General features: G+C 36.0%; 13 protein-coding genes across 13 annotated transcripts; 6 read left to right on the top strand and 7 right to left on the bottom strand.

Annotated features, from left to right (window-relative positions):
* Positions 1-27: 27 nt before the first annotated feature.
* On the top strand, positions 28-1,047 carry RHIMIDRAFT_237277 (A1pp-domain-containing protein; the record flags this gene model as incomplete). Its single annotated transcript, XM_023608732.1, has 10 exons — positions 28-62; positions 114-151; positions 208-246; positions 295-313; positions 367-424; positions 484-502; positions 553-573; positions 623-843; positions 895-949; positions 1,004-1,047. The coding sequence occupies 10 exons, from the start codon at positions 28-30 to the stop codon at positions 1,045-1,047; spliced, it is 549 nt and encodes a 182-aa protein (XP_023466972.1).
* An 80-nt stretch (positions 1,048-1,127) lies between these two features.
* RHIMIDRAFT_287574 (actin interacting protein 2) lies at positions 1,128-3,269 on the bottom strand (the record flags this gene model as incomplete). The annotated part of the gene is made up of 11 exons (XM_023613487.1): positions 1,128-1,145; positions 1,202-1,350; positions 1,412-1,912; positions 1,962-2,055; positions 2,103-2,191; positions 2,247-2,304; positions 2,362-2,455; positions 2,502-2,601; positions 2,658-2,779; positions 2,831-3,021; positions 3,075-3,269. 11 exons carry the CDS (start codon positions 3,267-3,269, stop codon positions 1,128-1,130), a joined length of 1,611 nt encoding a protein of 536 aa, XP_023466971.1.
* Positions 3,270-3,982: 713 nt separating this feature from the next.
* Positions 3,983-4,896, top strand: RHIMIDRAFT_130931 (uncharacterized protein). Its single transcript, XM_023605541.1, has 3 exons — positions 3,983-4,190; positions 4,246-4,480; positions 4,535-4,896. The coding sequence occupies exons 1-3, from the start codon at positions 4,036-4,038 to the stop codon at positions 4,883-4,885; spliced, it is 741 nt and encodes a 246-aa protein (XP_023466970.1). The 5' UTR covers positions 3,983-4,035; the 3' UTR covers positions 4,886-4,896.
* Positions 4,897-5,293: 397 nt separating this feature from the next.
* On the top strand, positions 5,294-6,343 carry RHIMIDRAFT_251316 (putative isomerase YbhE; the record flags this gene model as incomplete). The annotated part of the gene is made up of 2 exons (XM_023610826.1): positions 5,294-6,218; positions 6,339-6,343. 2 exons carry the CDS (start codon positions 5,294-5,296, stop codon positions 6,341-6,343), a joined length of 930 nt encoding a protein of 309 aa, XP_023466969.1.
* Positions 6,344-6,452: 109 nt separating this feature from the next.
* On the bottom strand, positions 6,453-8,206 carry RHIMIDRAFT_251315 (uncharacterized protein; the record flags this gene model as incomplete). The annotated part of the gene is made up of 9 exons (XM_023610825.1): positions 6,453-6,494; positions 6,545-6,908; positions 6,963-7,107; positions 7,170-7,377; positions 7,427-7,549; positions 7,611-7,754; positions 7,807-7,929; positions 7,979-8,015; positions 8,067-8,206. 9 exons carry the CDS (start codon positions 8,204-8,206, stop codon positions 6,453-6,455), a joined length of 1,326 nt encoding a protein of 441 aa, XP_023466968.1.
* Positions 8,207-8,417: 211 nt separating this feature from the next.
* RHIMIDRAFT_251314 (ribosomal protein 60S) lies at positions 8,418-8,863 on the top strand (the record flags this gene model as incomplete). Its single annotated transcript, XM_023610824.1, has 3 exons — positions 8,418-8,483; positions 8,545-8,788; positions 8,850-8,863. 3 exons carry the CDS (start codon positions 8,418-8,420, stop codon positions 8,861-8,863), a joined length of 324 nt encoding a protein of 107 aa, XP_023466967.1.
* A 92-nt stretch (positions 8,864-8,955) lies between these two features.
* RHIMIDRAFT_287573 (uncharacterized protein) lies at positions 8,956-9,709 on the bottom strand (the record flags this gene model as incomplete). Its single annotated transcript, XM_023613486.1, has 4 exons — positions 8,956-9,228; positions 9,281-9,390; positions 9,447-9,537; positions 9,590-9,709. The coding sequence occupies 4 exons, from the start codon at positions 9,707-9,709 to the stop codon at positions 8,956-8,958; spliced, it is 594 nt and encodes a 197-aa protein (XP_023466966.1).
* A 73-nt stretch (positions 9,710-9,782) lies between these two features.
* Positions 9,783-10,972, bottom strand: RHIMIDRAFT_281810 (uncharacterized protein). The gene is made up of 5 exons (XM_023613026.1): positions 10,689-10,972; positions 10,477-10,633; positions 10,377-10,431; positions 10,208-10,330; positions 9,783-10,156 (listed from the first exon to the last, which is right to left on the bottom strand). The coding sequence occupies exons 1-5, from the start codon at positions 10,948-10,950 to the stop codon at positions 9,848-9,850; spliced, it is 906 nt and encodes a 301-aa protein (XP_023466965.1). The 5' UTR covers positions 10,951-10,972; the 3' UTR covers positions 9,783-9,847.
* An 85-nt stretch (positions 10,973-11,057) lies between these two features.
* RHIMIDRAFT_237269 (uncharacterized protein) lies at positions 11,058-12,259 on the top strand (the record flags this gene model as incomplete). The annotated part of the gene is made up of 5 exons (XM_023608731.1): positions 11,058-11,135; positions 11,186-11,347; positions 11,393-11,538; positions 11,585-11,968; positions 12,019-12,259. 5 exons carry the CDS (start codon positions 11,058-11,060, stop codon positions 12,257-12,259), a joined length of 1,011 nt encoding a protein of 336 aa, XP_023466964.1.
* A 159-nt stretch (positions 12,260-12,418) lies between these two features.
* On the bottom strand, positions 12,419-13,535 carry RHIMIDRAFT_251310 (uncharacterized protein; the record flags this gene model as incomplete). The annotated part of the gene is made up of 2 exons (XM_023610823.1): positions 12,419-13,299; positions 13,349-13,535. 2 exons carry the CDS (start codon positions 13,533-13,535, stop codon positions 12,419-12,421), a joined length of 1,068 nt encoding a protein of 355 aa, XP_023466963.1.
* Positions 13,536-13,797: 262 nt separating this feature from the next.
* Positions 13,798-14,444, bottom strand: RHIMIDRAFT_281800 (uncharacterized protein). The gene is made up of 2 exons (XM_023613025.1): positions 14,139-14,444; positions 13,798-14,092 (listed from the first exon to the last, which is right to left on the bottom strand). Exons 1-2 carry the CDS (start codon positions 14,423-14,425, stop codon positions 13,951-13,953), a joined length of 429 nt encoding a protein of 142 aa, XP_023466962.1. The 5' UTR covers positions 14,426-14,444; the 3' UTR covers positions 13,798-13,950.
* On the bottom strand, positions 14,421-15,152 carry RHIMIDRAFT_281799 (uncharacterized protein). The gene is made up of 2 exons (XM_023613024.1): positions 14,649-15,152; positions 14,421-14,610 (listed from the first exon to the last, which is right to left on the bottom strand). Exons 1-2 carry the CDS (start codon positions 15,127-15,129, stop codon positions 14,504-14,506), a joined length of 588 nt encoding a protein of 195 aa, XP_023466961.1. The 5' UTR covers positions 15,130-15,152; the 3' UTR covers positions 14,421-14,503.
* A 2,201-nt stretch (positions 15,153-17,353) lies between these two features.
* RHIMIDRAFT_281796 (uncharacterized protein) lies at positions 17,354-18,516 on the top strand (the record flags this gene model as incomplete). Its single annotated transcript, XM_023613023.1, has 4 exons — positions 17,354-17,445; positions 17,535-17,854; positions 17,902-17,973; positions 18,028-18,516. Coding segments are annotated over 3 exons (525 nt in total), but the record flags the coding sequence as incomplete, so codon positions are not given.
* Between the last annotated feature and the right edge of the window lie 847 nt (positions 18,517-19,363).

The raw sequence follows: 19,363 nt of genomic DNA, 5'->3' as shown, positions 1-19,363 counted from the left end.
TTTCAATAAAAAAAAAAAAAAAGAAAAATGCTTAACCAGTTAGCACATAAAGTTAAATTATGGTAAATAAGATAAGAAAGACGATTTGAAGACTTTGTTTATATATAGCGTAGTTGCCAGGATATTACCAAACTTGAAGTTGATGCGATAGGTAAGAAAAAAAAAAAAAAACAGAAACAATGAGTGGAGTAATTGATGTTTTGGTAGTTAACGCCGCAAACAGCTCTTTGCTCGGTGGAGGAGGAGGTAAGTGAGGGGAAAAATTGTTACATTCAGTTTGCTTATTTTTACCAGTGGACGGAGCTATTCATAGGTAACGTTGGTTCAAAAGAAAAAGAACATACAAAAGAGCTTATTCTTTTATAGAGCAGCAGGAAAGCAACTGCTGGAAGAATGTCGAACCTTAAATGGCTGTCCTGAAGGTGTAAGTGTTGGTGATGAACCATTTTCTTTACCTTTTTAACAATGTTATAAACGATATAGGAAGCCAAAATAACAAAAGGTAAAATTGCAATAAACTTCCTTCATTCTATACTCAACTTGACTTATTAGGATACAATCTTCCTGCAAAACGTAAGTAAATATAAATTTGTAAAGCAGTCTTCTTTATAGTTTTGTAAAGATGTCATACACACCGTGGGTCCACAATCAGAAAAGCCAGATGTTTTAAAGGGCTGCTACCAACGCAGTCTTGAGTTACTGGAACAGAATGGTCTCAGAACAATTGCCTTCCCTTGTATTGCTACAGGCGTATATGGCTATGACAATGAAAAGGCAGCAAACATTGCTTTAAAAACTGTTCATGATAAATTGGAGAGAGATATGAAAAAGGGAGAGGATAAGGTGAATACATTAACGATGGTATCAGCATCTTATTAAACTTGGCTAATGTAGATCGACCAAGTCATTTTTGTCTTGTTTAATGAAAAGGACAAGCCAATTTATAAAGGTAAGTAACTTTAGAAGAAGTGTATCCTTTTTATATAACAGTGAACTGGCGTAGATTTATTACCAAAATACTTTCCTGGTGCTTCAACAGACTGTTAAGAAATAAAAACATTTAATCTATACAGTGAACCCCCTTTTTTTGACTTTATTGAAGTCTACACATATGAGCATGATGAAATCTATGAGGATGGAAGATACTAAAAGTATATAATTAAGCTTTGTTTATTCAGTGTTTATATAAAATAAAGCTTACCTTATAAGGGTTCATGATACCGTTTGGATCAAGCATATTTTTCATGGTCTTCATCAACTTAATCATGACTGGAGACTTGGAATACCCTAAAAATTCATTCTTGGCTACACCAAGACCATGTTCTGCACTAATTGAGCCCTGATGTTTGGCTAATAAATATATTTGTAATTAGAATTATGTTACAACAGGGGAATATGCTTGTATACTTACCAACCCATTCAAACAGATAGGGTTCTATTAATTCAGAAACACGATTGTCGAGGCGATTGGCAGCAATATTCAAGTGTAAATTGCCGTCACCAACATGGCCATAAGCAACCACATCTGTCACAGGTGAGTCTTCCTTTCCGAAAACACCTCCATTACGTAAATGTTGGCGCATGTCTTGTACACACTCGTAAATTTTGGGGACAGGCATCGATATGTCGTACTTGTACACAGCTGGTTCCTTTCCGAGTGCTTCAGTAAAACCTTCGCGCAAGCTCCAAAGTTCACGTATCTGTGTCTCATCTTGTGCTACTACACCGTCCTCAGCAACACCATCGACCATCATATTCTCAAGGTATGTTGTTAATTTTTCATCGTCATGATCCTTGTTTGAACCGCTTGTTTCAATCAATACATAAAATGGATATTCATTCTGCATCACTTCCTTTGGTGTAGCGTGCTTTTTGAACATTTGTAATGCATTAATATCCCAAAATTCAAAAGCTAACTCTCATTGTTCAATTAAGGGAATTAAACATTGCTTTTAACTTACCTGACAATATTTCAGAGAGCTCAATACGTGATTGTTTGAATGCTTTTTGTACATCTTCAAATGAGTTCAAGCCTAACAAGGCAACATTGACAGCCTATTATATGTTAGTCATATTACGTTTTCTTCTTGTTATTTTATAACCTTTGAGCGATGAGGGGTTAAGATAGAGACACCAGTGATTATACCGATAGTACCCTCAGATCCAATAAACAGCTGCTTTAAATCATAACCTACATGCACACGTCAGTTTCCATCAGATATTATGTATGTGTTCCAATGATATACCTGTGTTATCCTTTCTTAATGTAGACATGTTGTCAAGAATTGTACCATCAGGAAGTACCTAGAAAACAGGAGAAAAGTATTAGAGCCATAGATGATTCTATTGATGATGACTTACAACTTCCAAGCCCAAGACAGTGCCGTGAAGTGATCCATAGCGTAATAATCTCAAACCGCCAGCGTTTGTTGCGATATTACCACCGATATGACAGCTATATGGGATTAGGAAAAAAAAAAAAAGATATATTTTATACATACCTTCCTTTGGCACCCAAGTCCAATGGCATCATATATCCCTTTTCGGCCAACCAGTTGTCTAACACTTCGAGCACACAGCCAGCATCAGCCGTCAAAATACCTTGGGGTTTGTATGAGATCAATAGGTCGATTAAAGATGATGATCTATATATATACCTGATACACTGTCAAAGCTACGGATTTTGTTTAGTCCCTGAAGACTGAGAACAATCTCATCAAATACTGGAACTGATCCACCGACTAATCCGGTGTTTCCACCTTGGGGAACAACAGCCAATCTAATGAAATTGAGTATCGTCTATGGTTATTATATATTATTGTTATCTTACCTTTCTTGATTACAGTATTTCATAATTTCGGATACTTGTTGTGTCGTCTTTGGCTTCAAAACCAATTGTGATTTTCCACGAAACTTGTGCATCCAATCTGTATTAAAAGCGAAAAGGTCGTCTTCGTTGTTATAGATTAATCCATTTTCACCAACAATTGTTTTAAAATATTCAACGTCTTGTTCAGTGAGCTATATATTAACATATTAGAAAATATCATTCTCTTCTGTTTGTATGTGCTTGCCTTTTTAAAGTTTTCGTTACGAACGTAACCCGGGAACTTGTCTGCTGTGTATGAAACTTGTTTCCCACTTTTGGTTGCATAGGAGCGAGATATATGAGCAGTGCTTACTACTTTAATAGCATTATTGATAGCAAAAGGCTTTATGCCATGGAGTGCTAATCTTGTTGAAACCAATCGTAGACGTGAAGCGAACATGACAAAGTCTGTGAAAAAGGAAAAAAGAAACAGAAAAACTCCCCTTTTTTTTTGGTAAAGAAAGCGGAGAAGTTATTTTTATATGTGTGGGTGTTGGTGAGATGTGAGTCAAGTTTAACAAAAATTTTATACATGGCTCTTTCTTTCTCATTTTTACATGTTTATATCATATATCAATGTATATTAAAGAGAGAAAGTGTGAGAGTCAGTGATCTTGATTGAGTTGCTTTTGCCTCCACCTTTTTTATGATATATATTCTTTTGTATTTATCTAGTAAATCAAGTCATCATCTGTACGTGTCATTATTGGTTAATTGTGTATTCTTCATCTCAGTCATTCATCAATTTTGATTTCGTATTCGAAAACGAGTCAAGTTCCCCCTATCATATCATGTAGCAATAATTAAAAGGTCATGGATTACTTGTGTAAGATGATCTGCAAAGCACAAAGGGTTCACCAAATTTAATGGTAATACAGTTATAAAAAAAGAGAGAGAAACATCCTCGTTACAATCATATAAAAGATAGGATCGGTAAATGAGAAGTAATAAGAGTGGGGTTGAATAGTAGCTCTGAGTGAGTTTGTGTGTAAGACAGCATCTTGGTCTATGTTCTTTATTCAAATTGATAAGGAGGTTCTACTTTGTCATTGTTCACATTTTATGCATTCGTGACTTTGTTTGGTTAAACTCACTTTTTCTCTTCTTTTAGGAAAAGGAATGACGCGCCACTCACATATATTTCTCTCTTTATTTTAATTACAGAAATGAATGGACAAAATCAACAAGGCAAAATGACGACTTATTCTAAAGGAAGAAAGGGTTCAGTTGGATCCATACAAACCAACCGTGATTTAAACAACCTGAGTCATCATGAACTGGTTGAACTTTACACAAAGACAAAAGCTATATTGAACAATTCGCAAGTATAAAAGTATCGAATAAGATGTTGCTCTATATTAACACTCTGTCAATAGAGGCATAAAACTACCAGACGGAGGCTCTAAACTGAAAGCAAAACTTGAGCAAATAGAAGAGGCACTAAAAAATACCGAAAATACAAGTTTAAGCAAACGAGTATCCGAACTATCAATTAATGACAGACCGAATACACGAAAGGAAGTCTTGATTCATGCAAATAAGTCAGCAAGTAGCCAAGAAAATCAACAGTCGCATAAGCTATTAAGATCTCATTCAGATATGGTTTCTAGTGTAACTAATGGCAATATGCTGCGCGTTAAGTAGGGTGACTAACGGTATCTATAGGCAAGATCGGCACGTATCATCAGCCTCGACGAATCTATACAATTACAGGAATCACAGCAAAAAGAAATTAAAGAAGCTAATATGAAAAAGAGAATGGAATCTGTAAAGAAAAGCATAAAGACGGATAGCTTAACGGACGAATTGACGTCAACAATGGGAAGACTAAGACTAGACCCTGAAACTCGCATACCTCGACCAGATGATGATGGGCCGAGTGATGACGAAGGACCAGACGCAGATTCTATTGATGACACTGATGATGATGATGAGTTATTTTATGGTGATGAGGATGATGAGGGCTTTGATGAAGAAGATGAAGCAGCAGAACAACAACGACAAAGACGATCATAATAAATATACGACTTTTATTCACAATTCCACAGTCTTTTGAAGAATGGGTTTCTTTGAAAACTATACGCGAGTTTGTCGTTATCGACTTTTTCATCTATATGAGTCTCGGAATATGACTGACTAAATGTTCTGGTTGTCTACAAACAGAGTGATACCTTCTTTCTCTCTTTTGTTCTTATCTATTTCTCAATATTCGGAAGCTTTGTTACTATCTTGCAGCAGATAATAAAGACATTATTAAGGTCATTATTAGACTTTCCGAAGAGAATAGTATACATGATGACATGGCCGGTGTATTTCAAAGTATATCTTTACCTGACATCACTGCCGTCTCGGTTTTAATCTCTTTTTGGATTAAAAGTCTAATGTAACACTATACAAACCTCGCTTTTTCTCTTTGTTTAAATCATGTCACAAGTCCCCGTTTACGTCTCAGGCTATACCAACGAAAAATCAACAGGTATTTACCTTTACACCTTTGATACGACAACTGGGGCTCTATCACTCGAAACCTTGGCTGCCGAGAGCGCGAACCCGTCTTGGTTCTGCTTTCACAAATCTGGACAACATCTTTATGCAACTAATGAAGTAGCGTCATTCAATAATGCCAACACGGGCTACATTTCCGCATATAACCGCGACCCACAAACAGGAAAATTAACTTTGGCGAACCAACAAGTTACAAATGGGCAACATCCTTGTCATGCAGTATGTGATTCTATTGGTAACTTTTTAGTAGCTGCGAACTATACCGGCGGTTCAGTTTCTGTGCTTCCTATCAACGCACCAGGATCACCTGAGTCGAATCTAGGTAACATTATCTCTTTCTCAGACCACAACCAACACTACAACCATACAATGAGTGTTCCCACGCGTCAAGAAAAGGCACATTGTCACTCAGTTGACTTTGATCCTATTGCAGATCGTTATGTTTTCGTAAATGACTTGGGATGTGATTTACTTGTTACCTATCTATTTGATAAGCAATCTGGATCGATATCTCCTCATTCCACCTTCTCATTTCCTCCCGGCACTGGGCCACGTCACCTCAAGTTTGCTCCAAATCACAACAACTTTTGTTATGTTGTAGGTGAATTATCCAATGATGTATTCATGCTTGAATTTGATTTTGAAGGCGGTAAATTCAATGAAATTCAACGTGTGCATGCATTACCTCAAGATTTTGAAGGAGATAATTTGGGAGCCGAGATAGACATTTCACCTAATGGCAAGTTCTTGTATGTGTCGATGAGAGGATATGATGCGATTACTATATTTGAGATCAATGAATGGACAGGTAAACTCTCCTTGGTAGGTTATCAGCCTACTGGAGGTAAGTGTCCTCGCCACTTCACCATAGACCCAACAGGCCAGTTTCTTTTGGTTGGCAACACGGTAGTTCTTTTTTTTTTTTTTTATGAATATATTTATTTATTGATGTATTTGTTTATAGGATAGTAATAATATTGCTGTGTTCAAGATTGATCAAGCAACAGGCTTATTAGAACAAGTGTCTAGTGTAGAACACGTTGAGCCAACATGTATTCGTTTTTGGACATAATAAACCTTAACGTTGCGTTGTAAGCAATTCTTGCATACGTTGTTGTGTCTATTATAAAAAATAAGCAAATATACACTATGATGAATCATTGTTATTACCTTTGTTGTTAAATAATGAAATACAGCCTCTTTCATCCATGGTTGCTTATAAAAGTCTGTTTGTTTTATCTCTTCTAGATTGGCTTTACTTTCACCCAAGATGATTTCTAAATCTCTTGCTTGACTAGCAATCCATTTGTTAATAAATTCGACAGGCTCCTTGGAGAACTGCAGTAAAAAGTCTCGTTTGATCTTGGAATTGTTTATGCTTTGTACACACTGAACAATTTTGTCATCGTAAGTCATGATTTCCTTTTGTACTTGGCTTGACGAGATAATGTTCATCATCTTTTGACGTGCAGCGCTATCCATTTCAACTTCAATATCGTAAGCTTTTGAAGATGCATGAAACTGTTTATCCGTTCTATTTGCATGTTTAGTCTCTTTTTTTTTTGTAGTTTCCAAATTCAATCTTTACCGAATAGTGTAGTTGATCACTATAGGATCTGGCTGACTCAAGTGTTGATTTATTAGCTCTGGAATTTGAGAAAAGTGAATTTGGGGATACCCAAATAATTGAACCAAACGATTATCACAACGAATGACCCTCTTGTCTTCTTGATCTTGAAGCTTATGTACCTATGACTCATGTCAATATGATATTGAAAAATAAAAAAACAAAGACTTGCCTTGCAATAGTTCCATATGCCCATGACAATCTGAAGCTTAGTATCTAGCTTTGTATCCAACAGATCTGCCAACAAGGGGCTTAGCTTGTATTTCTGTGGATTGTGGAAAAGATTAATAGTGATCCTGCAGTTTGTGTTGATATCTCCTTTTCTTTTGATTTCAATAGTATCATATTCAGTTGTCGAATTAGGTTGTTTTTGCCACTATACACACCATGAATTACGTGATCATCATGTATTGGCTCATGCTTACCTCAATCGTATTGCCTTCAGGATATAGACTTGGATCTCTATCAAGTTCAACCGCTAGAGATCTAAAGAAAGTTGTCATCTTTGGTGTCGGCTCAACATTTTTTGAAGAATTATCATTATCAGGCTAATAATTTCAACGTTCATCTTTAGTCATCATAATAATGATAATAATCATAATACATTACGCTCAGTAATTTTCCTTCAATCTTTAGTGTCCAAGTGGGTGCATTATTATTACTCAAGTCGAATTCTGCATTATCTTGCTTCAGTTCTTGTTGATCGGCTGGTGCTGTTGTATTTGAGATAAAAAGACGAAGCGTACGGCGTACCTGAAATAGAGTGGGTTATTATATATTGCACAACAAAGCCAAATTATGTTACTTTTGTTGGTTTTCCAAGGGCTTCTTGAATATCCAACCTCTTTCGCATAATGGTCGCATCTAACTTTTTCTCAAAATCTACTAATTCTGTATAAAGCTTTGATTCTGGTGCAAATGATTCAATCTATATTTGAACAAGTAAGTTCAAGCCATGTTTAGCTAAAATAACATACTTTTGGAGACAAGTTTTTATCTGTGGGTCTCTTTTTCCTAATGGAAAAGAAGCTTAGATGTTGTTTTTTTTTGAACTTTTGTTTTTACTTTATATGTTTTGCAAGTGACTCTACTTCACTAGGTCTCTTTCTGTATTGCATTCCAGCTTGAGGTATATTTTGCGGAGGCATGGCTCCATGTTGTCCCATATCGCCTTGGAACATGTGAGGTTGTTGTTGTGGTTGCATACAAAAGAAAAAAGAAAAAAGAAAAAAAGGGAACGCGATGATAATGATGACAGGACTCTCCGGAGCGACCGAACCGGACAAAAAGAATATGTCCGGGGACACTGCAAATGGGGAAATAAATATCAACCTCTTTAGAAATAAGTGATTTCTTTTAATCGTCTTGTATCCTTCGGGTTAAATCGTTACTTGCGAACACAAAAAGAAATTAATCATGTCTGCCGAACTCGCCGTCGTTTATGCTGCTCTCATCCTTGAGGATGACAACATTGAAATCACTGTAAGATGGATGGAAACAATTAGATGGATCGTTGTGCTAATATAAATATGTATATGTTTAGGCTGACAAGCTCCAAACTTTGGTTTCTGCTGCCGGTGTCGAAGTTGAACCCATCTGGTTCTCTCTTTATGCCAAAGCTTTGGCTGGTCAAGACCTCAAGGCCCTTCTCATGAACGTTGGTGCTCCTGGTGCTGGTCCCGCTGTTGCCGCTGGTGCTGCCGGTGCCGCTGGTTCTTCCGATGCTCCTGCTGAAGAAGAAAAGAAGGAAGAAGAGAAGGAAGAATCTGATGACGATATGGGCTTCGGTAAGAAATGATTATATAATTTATTTAAAAAGAGAGAAACTAATATCTGTATTTACTATAGGTCTCTTTGATTAATTTTCTTGTATCAAAATTTAGTGTGAACAATAAAATATTTCTTGATATATTCAAGAACAACGAAAAAAAAGGACAAAGAAAGAAAGAGGGGTTTACATGACATTGCAGCTTGAATTTTGCTTCAGAGTACTTCTTATTGCTGAGACAAATACTTCTTGAACACCTTGTCCTAGTTTCGCAGAGCATTCAACATACTTGTATGCTCCGATTTGCCTTGCGACAACCACTCCTTGTTGATAAGTGATGACTTGTTGAGATTGTTTTGATAATTCTTCAATCGTCGTCTGATCTTGTCTTAAATCCGTTTTACAGGCTACCAATATAATCGGCAAACCGGGACAATATCTCTTTACTTCAGGCACCCACTATACAAGAAAAAAGTTTAATATTAGACATAAATATGCTCATCAAATGTACCTTTTCAGTTATATTTTCTAATGATTCTGGTATATCAACTGAAAATGCCACGAGAATCACGTCTGAATCAGGATAACTTAAGGTTCTTAATCTATCATAATCTTCCTGACCTTTGTGTGTTTTTTATTTTAATATAAGGAGACTCTTTAATTTTTATAAAATATACCTGCAGTATCCCAGAGTTCTGCTACTACATTTTTTGAATCAACCACCATATCCTTTACAGCAGTTTCGAATATGGTAGGAATATATTGTGTCTATATAATAAAGAGTTAATCATCTCCTTTATCAATATGTAAATGATCTTACAGTAGGAAAGCTTCCTTTACAAAATACACTCAATAAACAAGTCTTTCCACATGCACCATCGCCAACAATAACTACTTTTCTCTTAATTGCTTCATCAGATGATAGTTCACAGCAAGCCATTATTATTTATTTAATATAAAGAAAAAGAAAGAAAAGAAGAAGAAAAAAAAAGAAATAGGGTTAATTTTAATGAGGCTGGTTTTTGAATTTTATTACTGTTCTGCTTAGCACAAAAATAACAAAAAAAGGATTTAAGGCTCATTTACGTGTAACTTTTCTTTTCTTGGTCTGGTTAAAATCCTCATCATCGTCATCACTGTAATCCAAGTTTTCGTATTCTCCTGCTAATTCATCCTCTTCTTCTTGTTGTAATTTCATAGCCAAGGCATAATCTTGATCCAATAAGCTTGTTTGCATATCCTCACATTCATCATCTTCTTCTATTTCTCTATTAGCATCTCCTATAATAATATCTTCATCTTCATCATCTATTATCTTTATTTGTTCTTTATCCTCGGTTACAGGTGTTCCTGGTGTAGACACAGATGGTGATTGTGTCACTTCAAACTGTATGTATATAACTCAGCAGAAGAACAAAGAAAAAAAAAAGGAGCTTACCTTTAATTTATCCATTCTGTCAGGTTGTGCATTTGTCATCTTCAAGATACTTGCCTGTACCTTTGTAAGCTCTTCTTTCAATCTCTTCATCTCGGCTCGTTTTTGCTCAAGGATAATCAATGGCTTTAAAAGTGTTAATTATATATTAAAAAAAAGTCGAGCAACTTACATCTTCGACTTTGGGTAACTCTATATTTTTCCATACTTCTTCCGGAAGTTCGTACCTTTTGATGATGAGTCACTGAATAAGTAACTTTGATATGACTTACTCTTCTTTATTACTTGCTACTCTCTTTCTCAGTTCTTCACGGGATAATTTGCCACCTGTATTCACAATACAATTATTTTTACGTCTAATATGTGGACCTTGTATCTTTGAATTCTTTGCTCCAATCACCTTTGGATCAATATGTAATCCCGCAAACTCTATCGGATATACACAATTTGAATATTGCGTATATTCTTTCATTGGTCATTTTACCTGCTGTACTCTGTTGACCGAGTAAACGTTGCAGCTGAAGGTTCATTTGAGCGTTGGTTTTACCAGGCAAACATCCACTTTCGATAATCTTGGCCCAGTTACCAATGCCAAATTTCATTAGAGCTTTTCGTAATATTTCAGATTCTTCTTCTGTCCAACCAGGAGATAGAGTACAGTTCCATAAACTTGCTGAATCATTCGAACGAAGCACATTACGTGCACCTGCTGTCATGCTACGTGGCTTTAATGTTGTTCCTGACATGTTGTTTAGCTGAAAAAAAAAGGGAAAAAGGGATACCAAAAGTCACGAACGCGCTTATATTTTTTTTTTCTTTTCTTTTTTTAAACACACGCGCGCGTTTTATTGTCATGTATAAAGTACCATTCCCACTTGTGATTCCTATTGATGAAGAGAATAAAATATACAAGGGATATATAAGCATACAGGTAAGATACCTCTTTTAAAGAGTACACAATATAAAAACAAATGACTATAGAAACAAGAACACTTTATTCAAGTTGAACTTGGACCTAGACGACAGTTATTGACAACAGGAAAACTAAACGAATTGATCAAGGATAAACAGACATTGATTGAAATTAAACTGAATGAAGCTCAAGATATCATGAGTTTTCTATCTGAATTTAAAGAAATATTAGTAAAGACATTGATAATGCTCTTTCTTTCTTTGTTAACCCATTAGGACGAGCATGATATAGGAGATAAGGAAAAGCCTTTTCAACCCTCAGCTGATAAACTGTCCTTTGTCTATCAAGAACTATTATCCATTGGCTTTGAAAAAGTGAAATATATGAATGATACGATGAATGAGGTTATGTTTAGTATAAGGTAAGCAATTTATTTAGCTGATATCATGTGCTGACATTATATTTAGGGATATGGGTGATAGAGAACATGAGCTCAAGGTGATCTTACCTTCAAACTATCCATTTACAGCACCCCACATCGTGGCAGATACACCTGTGCCAATCCAGAGTTCACTTTCATTGGCAACTATTGTTCGTCAGCACCAAACAATTATTGACCAACATCAAGATTTATTCAATTGTCTGGACGATTTAGATAAGTACATGAGAATATTAGAACCAGAGCACCCCAAAAGAAGCGAGTTATGGAGAAAGATTGCCCTGAGTCATCACTGCTCATTATATCTAAAGATTGTAGATCCCTTATTACCCTTTAATAGGCCTCAGATTAGACTATTTGGTAGTGAAAGTAGAGTAGAGAACTTGAGAAGAGTATGGGATCAGGCTGAATGGTGTGTTGTATATAAAATGATAAAAAGCAAGTTTATTCATGCATATTTAGGAACAAGAGTCTTCCACTACATACCAATTTACTAACCATATTTCAACTTGTTCCAAATGACAAACAAGAGCAAGAAGACTATACTAACGCAAGTGATATCGAATGCGCCATTTGCTATTCTTATAAGCTAGAAAATGACGAAACACCCGAAACGATATGCAAGCTTTGTAACCGTGGATTTCACTCGATTTGTCTTTATCAAGTAAGAAGGTTCATAAAAACTAAATACTGCTTTGTTTAACCCCCTCATTCCTTCAGTGGCTTCGTTCGAATCCTAATACAACTCAGAGTTTCAATGTGTTATTTGGTCATTGTCCATATTGTAACGAGGTAATGATAATAAATAATAATGTGGACAATTTTATTGATTATTCCCAATAGAAAATTACGATTAAAGCCATTATATAACGGCATTATAATCAGGAGGAGGCTGGTCTAAGTTAATGGTATGTCTGTGTATTGTTTCATCTGCTGAAACAAGAGAGTGATAGGTAGGTAGTCTTGTTGCATTTGCTGTATGTTTATGTAAAAGATCAATACTAGAAGAAAAGGAAATCGATTTTGTTGTGTGCTTGGTTGAATTTTCACTTTCGGGCACTTGAAAGACAAGAGATACCAATAAAAGATGATTTACAAAAAAGTTTTGGTATGTCTCTGTCGAATGGGCCATTTTGGAAGGTAGCTGATACTCTACTGTTGCCTCCCAAGGAGACTCGAGTATATTCGTAGGTAGTTGAAAAGATGAATTCTTGACAGGATAGATAAAGAAACAGGACTGTGTTGTTCGTTCTACTCGGTCAACATCAGGCACGACTGTACGGCGTTCCATGAGTTGTACATAAATCTCTTTCAGCTTAACACCCGGTATGAGAGGAGCAATTTCAAATTGGATAGGTAGACGAGACCCAAGAGGCGCAGCCTTTTTTTTTATTGTGATACGGTATTGACACCAAGAGGACTCGTTCTTGCGGCTATCGATCATCTCGAGCAAGTTTTCACCTGTCAGCATTCGACAATCGGGTAAACGGGCAATGATTACCGGCTTTCTTATCTGTTGGTACAGCTTTCTTTGATCATAATAATACTCAACATCGAGAGTGACATGATGGTTGACATGAATCTGCGGACAATTGATCGTTTCCGGTATCTCGGATGGCAGTGGCATTTCAAATGAAAGTTGTGTTGCTGAATCTGAATTGATAACCAAAGGCTTCCGGTGCGAACAGTAGAGAGTCAAACGATCCCCTGTGATAGACTTTTTGTCGCATGAAAATTTATTATCTATCATATACTTAGTGATCAAGAGAATACAAAATACAAATAAACTTACTGTAGCAATATTTTGTCTTTATGTCGCATACAAATAGGATGTTCAAGATGTGAATATGTGATGTTCGATTGTTCGATACGCGGACAACGCCACGAACAATAGGATTTGTCCTGGTATGAGGGCCAATATAAACAACAGATTCTAATAGTTCGATTTCAATATTATTAGGTTTCGTTAATGGCCACATGAGAGATAAGAAAGGGTGCAAAACATAAAGAAAAGGTGCAGAAGGGGTCTTTATATATAGTTCGGAAAAATAAAATAAAAACTAGACCATCTTTTTATATTATTAATCCAGACACATCAAATCAACAAATGGTTATCTGCTAAAATGCGTTCTAGTTCCCCGCGGTTATGCAGTTCTTCTAAATTATCACTTCCGCCCAGCGTTTGTCCGTTAATAAATATGTTTGGAAACGTTTCTCTGTCTGAGATATCTTTTAGCGCCATTTTGATCTCATAGTCATCATCTATAATGGATAAATATTTAGAGTCTATTTATCATTTTTTAGAAGGGAAAGAAAAAAAAGGTCTTTATATTTAGAATAGCATACGTGGTCGATCATGACACGAGAAATCGATCCGTGTAGGAATGGCAGCGATCACTGTGGCTCATCGTTTTCAAAGACCTCTCTCTCTTTTCCCCACACTCTGTCTATATTTATACCTCGTTTATCAACTTCGACAATCTTGAATGGCTTCAATTTGTATTCTTTTAGGATCTTCTTTGCCTTTTGTGAATATCTATTATCTATTAATAACACAAACCATAGAATCCTTTCCTACTTACGGGCAATACGTCTTTGAATAGACAATCAAAGGATGACTATTGATATCATGAATAATTTCCTCTTTTAAACTTAGCTTTTTGCTTAAAATAACTTCATCCTCCGTAATTATGTGCTGATAGGTTCCACTATATTTCATCAATGCTACAGTTGACATAAATACACACACCAAAAGTATCCAAAGTCTTATCCGACGTGGGTTAAAATAAGTTGATATTCCTTGCTTTGGTTGTCTTGTCTTTGCTTGAATATCGTCTTGGACTGTCAAAGGTAACTGTTGACTACTCATTTTAAACAAAAAAAAAAAAAAAATTCGCGAGAGAGACAGGTTTATGCGTCACTGTGGGTTTAAAGGTATTTTATTCATTTAGGCCATTTTATGAGCACGTGACATTTTCGTTATTCTTTCAAATAAAGCACGACGACTTGAAAAGCTACTATACCACTTGCTTTTTCCCTCCTCTATTTTCTGTTCTTTTTTGTATTTTTTTCTTCTTTTTTTAGGGTTGTACTTTTTATTACCATTAATAAGAATGTTTGCCATCTTGACATTTGCTCGTTGTCGGCCTTGGTAGCTGTGAAAATTAAAAGAGACTGGGTACTATAAAACTTGAATAATGCGGTAATATGTCTCAGCATGTACTGAACATGATAGTCCATTTTTTCTAAATCAATTGTTTTCGTTGAAGAAATATGCGACTCAATAGGTTTTATTCCTTGTTGTTGCTTTAGCTTTTCTGTATAAATTGCTCTCTTTGCTGTGTCTGCATAGCAAGCGCGTTCTTTTGAGCTGCAACGTCCAATTTCTTTTCCGGACACAGAGAGAGCAATGGTCACGATAAACACATGACTCCTTCCAAGGTCTATCCTGCAGTGTAAAAAGTACCAATCTACTTTGTCTGAATCAAAATCCTCTAAACCAAACAAGCTATCATCGACAGCGCTGTTCAATTCTCGTCTAGCAAAGACAAACAGTTTTCTAAGCCGTCGCATTGAACACGGCACGTGAACTGGACACTACTATTATTACTCAACATCTTCTCAAAGTTAAACAATGTTAGAATTTACAGCTGTAGAGTAATAAATGTTTAATATCTAATATTTTATATTCGAATTTACTAAAATCAAACACAATGTGGAACTGCTGAAGGTTTCCTTCGTAAGTGTCACTGCTTTTTACTGCAGTGATCGATGTAAGTGATTTCGTGTTGATGGTGATATATCTCCAGCGTAAGTTGGGACATGGGCGTAGCGAGAAAGTTCTAACTTTACTTGAAGGCTCGGGCGTGGAGTCCTTTATTTTTTTCACGTTTATCAATAAAGTATGCTAATGCTGCGATAAACTGAGTTGGGAATGCTGTAAGATTTACAACAATGGGTTAGGCTTGCATTTTTTCTTTCAACGACGTACTTCTATAACTTGCTCTGTCTTCAATTTTTCTATCAAATTGTTATGTGCTGGCCATTGAACATATTCACTATTTAGAAGAAATTCGTAACAGTATTCTTCTGCTAGTATGTACAACATTCTTTTGAATAAGCCCTATATTATTAGGTAAAGAGTTAGAAAGCCTATTCTTTTCAGTACACATGTAATACAACTTACTTCATATATTGCTGTTAGCCTTATAATAAGAAAATAAATCAACCTTCGCCTGAAATTTTCTACTATGTAGTAGCAACTTTAATACATGCAGAAGATAAAGGGTCACTATAGCTCTTGTGAGTAAACATTCGAAGGATAGCTTTGTTGAAAATCGTCAACGGCAAGAACAATTTCATTGGTTATATATATTCTGCTCGTAACCTTTATTCCCATGACGAGTTGGGAAATATGGAATACCAAAAGTTTTGCTCTGTACTTTTTTTCAGAGAACTTGATGCATAATTTTGAACAGCGTATGTGTTGACGAAAAGCTGTACCCGAACAAGCAAGTTTCTAAAAAAAAAAAAAAAGTCGCAAAGTTGTTCAGCGTTTATGGTGAGCTTATGTTCAAAGTCTAGTCGCAAAACAGGCTTCGAATGTACTTTTCGTGTAAATCGTTCGACATTTCCCTCAAATTTCTCTTGCAAGGATTCTGAAAGTGCTTTTTTGCGCAATGGACAGAATGGTGGTTTTGGGCTAAATTTACACGGTATGTCACAAACACGCAAAATAGTGGAAACTTCACTTGCGGCAGAGGCACTTGCTGCAGACACTAGTTTTTGATATGTGTCCTTGCTCATTGCAGCTATCTCAGACAAGAATTTCAATTACAAGGTACATAATGCAATTGTAAACTATGTATGTTGTATACACAGAAAATATAACACCATTTACCGTTTTTTATTAAAGAACGCTTGTTTTCAATTTTAAAGTATTGTCTGTTTCCTTTTGAAGGCGTTGTAGTTAAAGGCAATGAAGAGAAAGGTCAAAGAGAAAGAAAAGGGTAAATCTACATTGCTATGTTGGCTTTACAAGATGGACAACAATATAGTGTTGACAGCACTCTTGGTGGGACGTGTTTTATGAAGCTTTGTAGCTTGATCATGGCTATACGAATAGTAAAATACATCTTTTTAAATCATTAGCCGTAAATCTGTCATGGATTGGTTTTTATCCCAAAGATGTCTTTACCAATCCCAAATCATGTTATCTTGCCTTTCGTCAGTTTTGCTTCGAAATCAATATTAAACGCGTCGTCTTTTCCTTTTAGGCAGTAACTATAGATGTTCTATTTAAACGATCTTTGAACTCTGATCAAATGTTTGTGTAAAATCAAACTTCCACAAAAATAGCCACTTTATCAATAAAGAAACCGCCTTTGTCTAATTCTGCGTTTTACAATCCATCTACAAAAAATACTCAGCATCTATCTTTTAAAAAACATTACAAGCGTCTCATTTGAACCTAGATGACTGTAAATAGATCACATGCAAATTATAATATACCCAACTCTTCTTTATTTCCTTTATTGTATTGCATAAATTCCACACTTTAATACAAAAAAAAGTATTGTATGGCTAAAAAACCAAGTGTGTATACTAATGTCATCCCGAAGGATAGAATTATGAGCCAAAAGCTTTGTGATTGAAATTTTTGTTCTTAGATCTTACCCCTTTGACTGTGGTACCTGTTTGCATTCTAAAATGAGCAACCTAGCAAAACCTTTGTCCCACTTTAATAAATAGAAGGTATAAAATGATCTTAATCATCTATTTTTCTGTATTTTTCTGTAAAATGCGAATATCTGGAACCTTAATCACTTGTACAATACTTGACTTTTTTATACACTTGACCACAGCGTTTTATTTTGGTCGTTTATATCCCCGTAAGTGATGCGGCATGTATACCAATTACACAATAAGTTATTGATATTTCAGGCTGTGGATACATTCATTATGGAAAGGATAAAAGTATACGTTGTTTTGGTGGCACTGGGACATTGCAACCAAATGCTTGGAATATTGGTTCAACTATATTTACATTAGACTTGGGGTTCAATACCCCTATACCACTTGATACCTTGTCAAACAAGTGGCAAGCTGTACTTTCTACCAATGCTTTTGACCCTGAGTTAAGAGGACTGTGCCAAATTGCAACGTTACCAAACGGCTATCAAATTGTTCTTCAAGGTGGTAATGATCCAAACATGTTAAACGATACGATTCTATTTGATGGATCCCAAAAAACTTGGCAAAAGCTTACACCTTATACGCGGTCGAACGGTACAAAGATGTAGGCATAAGGTATTGCACTGAAATTATTTGTTAACCAAGTTACAGCTGGGGAGGAACTGCTACAAATCTACCTTCAGTTACTATGGATACTATTGGTTTCTTTGGAGGCACAACTGGGTATGAAACTATATTGATTTTATATCAGTATTCCTGACTCAAGATTATGCCTAGCGTTTTCTTATCTGAGGCAGCTTCAGTACCCAAGGTCACAGGATCTCCAGGATTTACAAATCTAACCGTTTTCAATACGACATCCAAGGTAATGTTGGATACATTTTGTAAAGAGGATGCTTATCAGCATTAAATTAGACTTGGAGTTACTTTAGTCCTCAAAACAATGTACCTAGTGCACTTCCAATCTTTCATACAGCAACTCTCGACTCTAAATCAGGTATTATATATTACCTTGGTGGTGAAATAATTGGTGCTATACAGCCGTCTATTTCCCAATTATCATGGGGATACACATTTAATACAGCAAATGGAAATTGGAATATTTGCAACTACACTGCACCAGACGATAATTTCCCTTCAGGCAGAGTGTATCATACTAGCACAATGGGTTAGTATTCCTTCTTTATTTGATGTGCTCTGATTTAACAAGTATTTAGCTCCTAATTCTCAGCATATTATCCTATTTGGAGGAGCAGATTCTGCAAACAAAGGTATATGTTTGTCCAACCCTGAAAAAGTTACTGATGTCTTTTGTTTCAAACCAGTTGTTTCCGATTACCTTTTTACGCTCAACCTTCAGACAAATACATGGGTTCAAGTTCGATTGAATAGCACTTTATCTTTACCACGATTTGGACATTCAGGTACGCTTTGTTATGTATGGTCCCTGTTGACAAACTTTGTTTTACTATAGCCGTGCTTGTAAACAACACCCTCTTTATATTATCTGGTCAGGTTGCCGAGGGCCTAGCAATAAATATTCTTGCAATAGATGTAACCGATGTATCAAATATGCAACTAGCATCAAGTTATCCTTATACTCTTGCGACAACAAACCCTACTAGTGTGCCCAGTTCTGCCAGTGCATCAAATGTCACAAGTACGACAAATAGCACTGGTACTACGAATGATATAACCCCTCTACCCTCTCCCTCTCTGTCCTCTGGGGCAAAAGCTGGTATTGCGACTGGTGTCATCATTGGCGTAAGTAAACATCGTTATCTAAGGAAAAAAAAAAAAAATCTAATGTTAAAAAATGGCTAGGCTATTGCGTTGGGTGCTGTCATCTTTATGATCTATCTGAAAAGGACTCAGAGTTCGAAGCCGGCAGATAGTGAAGACACAGTATTGAAAGAAGGCGGCAATGTTGATTGGGATAAGATTGAAAATCAGTATTTCGAATTAAAAACACCACCAATGCTTAAGCATCTCGCATCAGAGTCACTCGTAAGTCAAGTCCGAGCAACGCCTGATACCGATCTCGATAGCACCTATACTGTTCAACGAAAGGAGGATATATCTCAGACACCAGATGTCCGAGAACAGGAGGAAA

This window comes from Rhizopus microsporus (genome assembly GCF_002708625.1).
Source record: "Rhizopus microsporus ATCC 52813 unplaced genomic scaffold scaffold_7, whole genome shotgun sequence".
Lineage (NCBI taxonomy): Eukaryota > Fungi > Mucoromycota > Mucoromycetes > Mucorales > Rhizopodaceae > Rhizopus > Rhizopus microsporus.
Note: the sequence above shows the minus strand (reverse complement) of the source record. Positions and strands in the feature narration are given on the sequence as shown.

Excerpts from the sequence above, each read along its gene's own strand:
- RHIMIDRAFT_130931 (XM_023605541.1), top strand. The coding sequence starts at position 4,036 with ATGAATGGACAAAATCAACAAGGCAAAATGACGACTTATTCTAAAGGA. Across the intron at positions 4,191-4,245 it reads AAAGCTATATTGAACAATTC|AGGCATAAAACTACCAGACG; the intron begins GCAAGTATAAAA and ends CTCTGTCAATAG. Across the intron at positions 4,481-4,534 it reads ATTCAGATATGGTTTCTAGT|GCAAGATCGGCACGTATCAT; the intron begins GTAACTAATGGC and ends CGGTATCTATAG.
- RHIMIDRAFT_281810 (XM_023613026.1), bottom strand. The coding sequence starts at position 10,950 with ATGTCAGGAACAACATTAAAGCCACGTAGCATGACAGCAGGTGCACGT. Across the intron at positions 10,331-10,376 it reads AGTTACCCAAAGTCGAAGAT|CCATTGATTATCCTTGAGCA; the intron begins GTAAGTTGCTCG and ends ACACTTTTAAAG. Across the intron at positions 10,157-10,207 it reads ACAGAATGGATAAATTAAAG|TTTGAAGTGACACAATCACC; the intron begins GTAAGCTCCTTT and ends ATATACATACAG.
- RHIMIDRAFT_281800 (XM_023613025.1), bottom strand. The coding sequence starts at position 14,425 with ATGAGTAGTCAACAGTTACCTTTGACAGTCCAAGACGATATTCAAGCA. Across the intron at positions 14,093-14,138 it reads TATTCAAAGACGTATTGCCC|ATATTCACAAAAGGCAAAGA; the intron begins GTAAGTAGGAAA and ends AATAGATAATAG.
- RHIMIDRAFT_281799 (XM_023613024.1), bottom strand. The coding sequence starts at position 15,129 with ATGCGACGGCTTAGAAAACTGTTTGTCTTTGCTAGACGAGAATTGAAC. Across the intron at positions 14,611-14,648 it reads CTTATTAATGGTAATAAAAA|AACAGAAAATAGAGGAGGGA; the intron begins GTACAACCCTAA and ends AATACAAAAAAG.